Here is an 8,027-nt window from a genome sequence, read left to right on the forward strand (position 1 = left end):
TATTATAAAAGAGACTAAAGAAAATTTATTTGAAAAACACAAATATTTGTTTTATTTGGGTCTCTAATTAATAAAAAGCGACGAAACACCATTTTAAAGTGCATTTTTATTCAATTAATATAATTATAAATAATATGTAGCCGAAAAAGTAGCCAAAGCGCCAAATGATATTTTTTACGTCAAACAAAAAAAAGTAGCCACATTTGGCCCAATGTAGCCAAATCTTGCAACGTTGGAAGAAATACTAAATAAAGCTGGAGTTGTGAATCAAAGGATTATAGACCCAAGTGCGGGGAAAAAGAGGCAAAGGACAAAAGATAAAGAAGTGAAAAAGGTTGAAAAATTACGGGTCCATATTTGCTTAACAGAAGATCTATTTAACGTTTCTCACTACTACATCTTTTGTCCTTTCTCATCTTTCCCTCCTTTTCCCAAATTTGGGTCTATAATCCTTTGAGTCACAACTCCAGCTTTATTTAGTAATCCTTCCGCATTCACACATCTCCAAGTATTTGAAAATATTTTCTTTCCACTCAAAAATAAAATATGAATAAAGGTTTACGGCTTTGTGAAACTTTTTTTTTGAGTTTATGCCGTTGAAATAAATAAATAATAAAAAATTAAAACATTTGTCGGTTTTGTTTACACGTTTATTGGGCCGCATTGGAACTTGCCTTGGGCCGCATGCGGCCCGCGGGCCGCGGGTTGGACACTTTTGGGATAGAGTATTGTCTATTGCTGCCATAGATCCGAATTCGAATCCATCGGGAATATTGTGTAATTTATTTCGATTAATTAAGAAGGCAAAGACGATCGAGTCCACTCGTAATAGTCATAATTGATGGGGTTACGGACCACTTTTGATAAAATAAAACAATTATCTACTCTTTAATTATTTCAAAAAGTACTCGTACTAAAATCATATAAAATATTTTAAGTTTGTGCCTAAAATTATGAGAAATATCTTAATTTAAGGTAAGAAATAAAGTTCGCATTTAGAAAAGAAGTCTGATTTAACGAGTTTGAAAAAGTAATTTATTTCGAATTCTTAACATATTTAGAAAATGATTCGTTAAATTTTGCTAATATATTTTTTAAAAAGTTAAATTTATCAATTTCGCTTTTAAATATTTCGAAAAGTTACTCGCAGTTCCTGTTTATTTGTCTTCTGAGCAGTCTCCTTCTTGGCTGTTTCATTGGATGTTCCACCAAAAGCGTATTGCAAAGTAAACTTGCTGGCGATTTCATTTGCCAGATTTTCCGAATTGCGCCTGTTCGTCTCGTTTATTTCTTCCTCCAACTGCTCGATGCTTTTCATGACGTTTCGAATGGAACGAGTATCTTTATCTTTAGTGACGGAGATACTCTTTTCTTCTTCTTTCCGCTCGTCGACCATTCCTTTCGCATCCAAATAGACTTTGTCGTTTTCCGACACCAGACCTACGGCCGTCATCTGCAGTTTGGCCAAGAAATATTCTTTGGACTTTTCCACGTATCTCGGGATAACGCTTACGCTGGGTTTTTCTTCGTTTTTTTGCAGAGTTTCCAGTTCCAAATTGATCTCGCGCACCATATCGCTACTGTTTACTCTACCGTCGAGTCTTTCGGACGAAGCGCGAAACGTAACTTTCGTTGTTATCTTATTTTCGTCCTCTACGAGATTTTGCTCCATATTTTCGGAAATTTCTTTCTGTTCCTCGAAAGATGGCGTATTTTTTGTAGTAACCGCGGCCATATCGGAAGTATCCGTAAGTACTTCTTTTTCTTTATCGACAGACAAAGGAATTTGGTACGTCGGAACTTGGGAATTTTCTTCGTCTACTTCGTCTTGTATATCGACCAGTTTCTTAAATTCGGATTTTTGTTTACGCAGGACAATTTTTTGAATACTTTCTTGTAATGATTTATCGTCAGATTTTGTTACTTTTACGAAGTGTATCGATTCTTCGTCAGTTTCTTTACTAAGAAATTGTTTTTTAGTTTCCGAAACGAACGAACTCTCGATTGGATTACAATCCAGATATGTGGAACTCCTGTCGGTAGAAGAAGAAGTTGAAGAAAGAGTATTATTTTCTTTAACTTCGACCTCGATCTCCGACGATTCCGCTTTCCGTTCAGAAATCTCATTTTTCTCAAAGTTACGAAGGAGGCGATGGTGGTTAGATTCCAACTGATTAATTTTGGATTTCAAATAATACAGGAAACCTCCGATCAGTACTTCGACCAAACATTTGATGGCGGAAATGACGCATAAGGTCAAAGTGGATCCTCCCGAAATCTCGTCAAACATATTCTTTATTGTTTTTTTAAGTTTTTCTTTCTTCTAATGACACGGCAATAATGATGACAACAATGAAGATTTTATTGTTGAATAATAAAGGAATAAATGTTCTCGAAAACAAAACAGAATATTGAATACCATAACGTAGATTTTTTCCATAATTATGGAAATATGTCCCGTTATTGCGTAATTTTTTCTGTAAAACTACTGCTTATCAGATTATGCGAAAGAGAAAGACGTGATTAAATCATATTCGAAATAATTGCAAACTTATTAGTTTGCATTTTGTAGTATGATTTTCAGAATGAAACATATATTTTGAAATCATACGATTAATTTGGATTACTTAATTTGAAATCTTACGCTAATCTGTACTTTAAATGTAGTTAAATCTAAATGAATCTAGGCGACTTTGAAAGATATTTCTAAAATGAAAGACTGAGTTAAACTGAAGCGAATTAAAATTTCAGTCGAGTGGCTAATTTTAAAAATTAAAATTACGAATTCAATAAATGTAATTTAAAAGCTATTAACGATTCTTTATCGTTATTACTTTATGTCAGAAATATAAATTTTATAGAAATAAACAGACTTTGCTGAATTTTAATCGAGTGTTCATTTTTTAATTACGTTCAAACGATGTTTTGCGAGTAATTAAATTGATCTTTGATAAACAAAATTCGAGAATAAATTACGACCCGCAGCAGTCATATGTATTTCATTTTTATTATTTGTTTTCGCTTCTAATTAAAACTTTTCTTCTTTATAAGTTACTTAAATTACACGTAGGCTATTTATATATTTCTATAAATAAAGAAATTTGTATAAAAGCTGTATAAAATCGGATACAATTTATACAGGTGTAAACACTGGTAATCGTATCATCGTTCTTGAAAATTTTTAAATTAATTGTATTAATTAAAATATATTACGTAACTAAAACATAAATGATTTTAAGGTCTGACATTATTTTTAAACAAATAGATTATATAGAAGTAATGTAAATATTACATTTCAATTTCATTCATTCTCGATTTATCTATTTTTCTTTGACGTTGTGTCATTTGTATATCGAAATCACGTTACTCGACAGAACAAATACAGCTTTAGTAGTAATCGCTCTTCCTCTACTTGAGATTACAAAATAGTTTTACCGTTATTCTTCCAAGTTAAAAATATTCCGGGCCCTTTCTTCGATGCCCGCCCCCATTGCGGGCATGGTCTAACTGACGACCACGCCCGCACTATAGAAAAAATGGCCATCTTAGTTTTATTGTCCATTGGGCGGAGAGTAAAAAAAAGAAACAAACAAACCGGCGCGTTTTTGGTCAGGGTATGTCCAAAGAGCTGCTGCGGCATTCCATCGATATCGAGGCTCTCAGTTTTGTGACTTTAAAATAAAAATAAATATAATAACGCAACTTTAATTAGATAAGATTAGATAACTTTTTCTCCCCGTGGTATCTATAAATCCGCCTGGAGTAGCACCCATATTCTCAAACTTTCGAATACCCACCGGTTCTAGTTATTATAAAATAGTTAGCGTAATTCATTACCAAAATAAACAAATTTCCCTTTGGTGTAAATGTCCGAAATGTCAAGGTAACGGTAAGAAAAGATCCGTAAATCACGATATTCCTTTTCGGTTGCAGACGAATCTTTGCAAGACTCGTCAGTCGCTTATTGGTGGAGGACGACGCTTTCGATTGGATTTGACGTTGTATTGCATCGTTAATCGAGAAAATAAATGTACCATTTTCTGAACCGATTTCGGGTTACGGACATGGACAGACCGGCAAATTTCATTGGTAAAAGTTCTTTTTATTTGTACAAAGAATTCGTTTTTATATTTTCACATAATAATATAAAATTTCGACATTCTACCGATAAAAAATGTTTGTTTTTTATAAATATAGTATATTTAGACGCTTTTTACAACCAGTTGATTTTTACTTTTAATATAGATTAAGGTTTACATTTATTTTGAAATACTTTTAAAAAATCAACACCTATCGAAATTCATTCTCTTCGTTGTGACAACAAATAACACAAAATAACCCTCCGTGATTTGGTTTCTTGAAATGTTTCAATCTTACTGACAAATTTTATTTCAAATTTTACTTAATACATTAAGTATACATTTAAAAATATGTAAAATCGTTAACATCGAGTAAATTTGTTTTGCAAATTTTATATAGATTCCTCTTTTATTCGTTGATAAAGTCTCGAGTCTCACCAATACGGTGTATAGTACCTTTTTCTATTTAGCGACGTGGGAATCTTCGAAAGATCTATACGTTATTGGTGAAACTTCAGCATCCATTGCGAAAATAGTTATATTTGATACGATACAATGATTGCAAATTAGATTTATTTTATCGTAAGTCTTTTGGAAAGAATACTCTTCATAATAAATGCGAATATAATTTTTTATTATTAATTTATGTAAAAAGTAAAGACTTTAAAAACTTATTTTAATAATTTAGATCTTATGTAATTTAATTTCATAAATTTTAATAGTATAGAGATTTAAATCTTAGAGTTACTCGCTGGAATCGGAAATTCACGATAGCCTTTCCGTTTAGGAATCGAAAGAAATAAATGAAACGAATGGAATTAATTAATTTTCTTAGTATACATCACGAAACAATAATAAAAGAATAAAGAAATTCGGGTTGAAAATTCGAAATCAATATATTGATAACAAATTACCGGATATACTTTATAATGTCATCGAGACGATCTGTTTTAAGAACGTTGTATTACCGGCGCGTTATATAAAAAGAAATACTGCAAATACTGTGTATTTTCATTCCGAATACAAATAACAAGAGTTAAATAAATAGAATAATGGCGTGTCGAGTGGCACGCAAATACTCTCGCGTGCAATATTTTGAACGTACAAGTTTACAATTCCTGTTGAAGAAAAAAATACTTTCCTATCAACTTTTTTCATCTATTATTAACTGAAAGCAATATTTTGTCTACATTTATTTATTTATTTCGCAGGAGCCAAAATGAATTTTCGGCTTGTATGTTTCTTAATGATAAACATCTGCCTAATTGGTAAGTACTACTACTAACTAGCAATTAACAGTACGAAATTAAAATTTATTAAAGCTGGGAGGTGTGCTATGTATAAAATGCAAGAAAATGTTTTTATTTTTTACGTATAGCAATTAATTTTTACAAACTTACGCTTGTATAGAAAAGTATAAATTTATAATAAAAACGTATGGATTGCAGGTACTATTACGGTCTTTGGAGATGAGGTCCGTCCGACAAATCAATACGGGTCGGAGATTTTCTGTCCTCGTCAAGGGATCGACCAGAAATGCAACGCTATATGCCAGAGAACTGGATATCAACACGGGTTTTGCGATCAAAGGAGTTGTATGTGTAAAATACATCCGTATACACATTAATCGGCCATTCGCGTATCGACCCTGTTATAAACATTTTGTAACGAATGATCGAATGATACATTAATTGGAAATTAAAACTGGTTAAAATGATGAGTATCGTTAGTTATTCGTGTTTAAAACTACCATATTCGGGTAGCAATTTTCAGTCTATTCGGAAGTTCCCGCTTAAACTCAAAAAACTTAACAAATAAACCCTCACTTTGCAAAGTATTAAAGCTACGATTAAGTTTAAAACTCTTCTATTATAAAATATTTACAATGAAGTTATTATTAAGACATAAGTTATAAGTAAATAAATTTTTAGGATATTACATTCAAAAGGTAGTTTCCGGGAAATGAATACGGGTCGATTATAAAGTCCCGATTTGTTTTTGTGAAAATAGTAACAAAATTATTTATATAAGAGTTCAATGGGGAGAGAAGCGCTGTTGTTTGCGCATGGTTTAGAAGATTAACGTAGACGGAAGTACAGTACTGTACAAGAAAACTTCACCCAGAAATTCGGGAAGTTCGCGTCCGCTGGGTCAGTGTCAGAGAGTTGATTATAAAATTCGGATGAACGGGTAATGTACACGATGTAGACGTTCCGGAACACCTTCCGTACCGAACGAAACCGTTCAACGGACGTCTTCGACCAGAAATCTAAGCCGGGTGCTCACCCGAATTAGATTTCTGGTCGAAGATATTTGTTGGACGGTTTCGTGCCACCAAATATGGGGAATTCTTCATTACAAACTCATAAAACGTGCGTAGCGTGTTCGAGTGTTACATACGCCGGAGGAGGAGAAAGAGACGATCACACATTGCTTGGCGGGTGACGTAGTCAAGAGGACTACGTCACCCGCCAAGCAATGTGTGATCGTCTCTCGAAGGCTACGGAACAGGAGGATTTGATAGTACTTCCGTGTACGTTAATCCACTCAAACACGCGCAAACCACAGAAATTTCTTTTCTTGGGTCAGCTCGTTTCACACGACTCGCAAAGAAATGACTTTGTTAACATTTACTCAAAAATGGATCGAGACTATAATCACCCCGTACTTATCCGTCGAAAGGAATCAATTATGTCAAAAAATTTGAACATTTTGAGATTTAAATGAACGAATATTTTGACAGTTTTGATTGTTATATTTTTGTCTTCATTACGCCTATTTTTCAGGCCGAACTGAAAAAGTTATAATAAAATACAGCAAACCTCGATATAGCGCTATCTTGATGAAGTATCAGTAAAAAGCGCAAACAGGTCTTTTTCATTAATATTAAAATAGAAAACTTTACAGTTTTTTGAGTTAATAAACGTTCGATTTGGATCGAAGTGGAATACGAATACCAAAAAGTCGGCGAAAGTGAAATTTTCTAATCACGATTTAATTATTGTTTGGAACCGTAAAATGAAGGATTTGTTCGTCATCACTATTTATAATTAGCGGTTGCCATTCCATAGTTAACGAAACCTGTCAAATGCCAGCGATTGTTTCGGGTCTTGGCCATAATTTCGTTCGAGCTTCGTTTCTATTACAAAATTTATGTTAACAGTCGTTAGATGACACGGACTCGATTGCTGGACGTAAGTACATGAACATTAGTACTTTAAATGCAGTAGTTTTTGAAAGTTATTTTATCTTAAAATAATAAATGTAAGTACGACTCTTACAAAAAAAAATTTTGTTTCAGTCATTTCTTTCGTTGTTCGCACCATCCGCAGTTCATAAAATCACAAATACTCACGGAGACAACCTTCCTAAAAAGTTATTTTATCATTCAAAATTATACAAAACTTCAACAATTGGTGGCCAATATTCCATAAAACAAATCGAATGTGCCAAGCAATGGCCTGCCGTCATTAGAAGCGGTGGAAGCGCCGCTTTCCTCGTATTTTATAAAAAATAAATGCATATTAATTTTAATTATACGAAAATAATCGCGCAATATTTTATTATCACCGCATTACGTATCTTATTATAAATTTCTATACTACACGTGAAAAAAAATAAGATTGCCATTCTATATTCGAATATTAGTGGCGGAGTGGAATCTCTGTATTGTCAGATTCCAAAAAGCCAGATTCGCGCACGCGCTTTACAGAGTACCGACCTCACCCGGTTTAGCTGGTGGAAGCCTACGACCTCGGGTCGATGCTACACATATAACGCGCTTCCAATTCTATCCGGGCCGTTAGCCGCCCACCCGCTAGATATTTACGTGAATAACGAGTAGATTTATAACTTAACCCGACCGATAAGAATATACTGGTACGTTTTTACGATAGTTCTGTATAGTTGACGGGAGTTAAAAATTCCATTAAAATATTTGATATTTTT

At 33.3% G+C, this 8,027-nt stretch overlaps 2 protein-coding genes across 2 annotated transcripts; one reads left to right on the plus strand and one right to left on the minus strand.

Annotated features, from left to right (window-relative positions):
* Window positions 1-1,123: 1,123 nt before the first annotated feature.
* Window positions 1,124-2,290, minus strand: LOC111628375. The gene has a single exon (XM_023372150.1). The coding sequence runs from the start codon at window positions 2,288-2,290 to the stop codon at window positions 1,124-1,126; it is 1,167 nt and encodes a 388-aa protein (XP_023227918.1).
* Window positions 2,291-3,955: 1,665 nt separating this feature from the next.
* LOC111628372 (lipolysis-activating peptide 1-alpha chain-like) lies at window positions 3,956-5,799 on the plus strand. Its single transcript, XM_023372147.1, has 3 exons — window positions 3,956-4,089; window positions 5,291-5,347; window positions 5,528-5,799. The coding sequence occupies exons 1-3, from the start codon at window positions 4,029-4,031 to the stop codon at window positions 5,704-5,706; spliced, it is 297 nt and encodes a 98-aa protein (XP_023227915.1). The 5' UTR covers window positions 3,956-4,028; the 3' UTR covers window positions 5,707-5,799.
* Window positions 5,800-8,027: the final 2,228 nt, after the last annotated feature.

Source organism: Centruroides sculpturatus, unplaced genomic scaffold (assembly GCF_000671375.1).
Source record: "Centruroides sculpturatus isolate CEXI.00-Female unplaced genomic scaffold, Cexi_2.0 scaffold483, whole genome shotgun sequence".
Lineage (NCBI taxonomy): Eukaryota > Metazoa > Arthropoda > Arachnida > Scorpiones > Buthidae > Centruroides > Centruroides sculpturatus.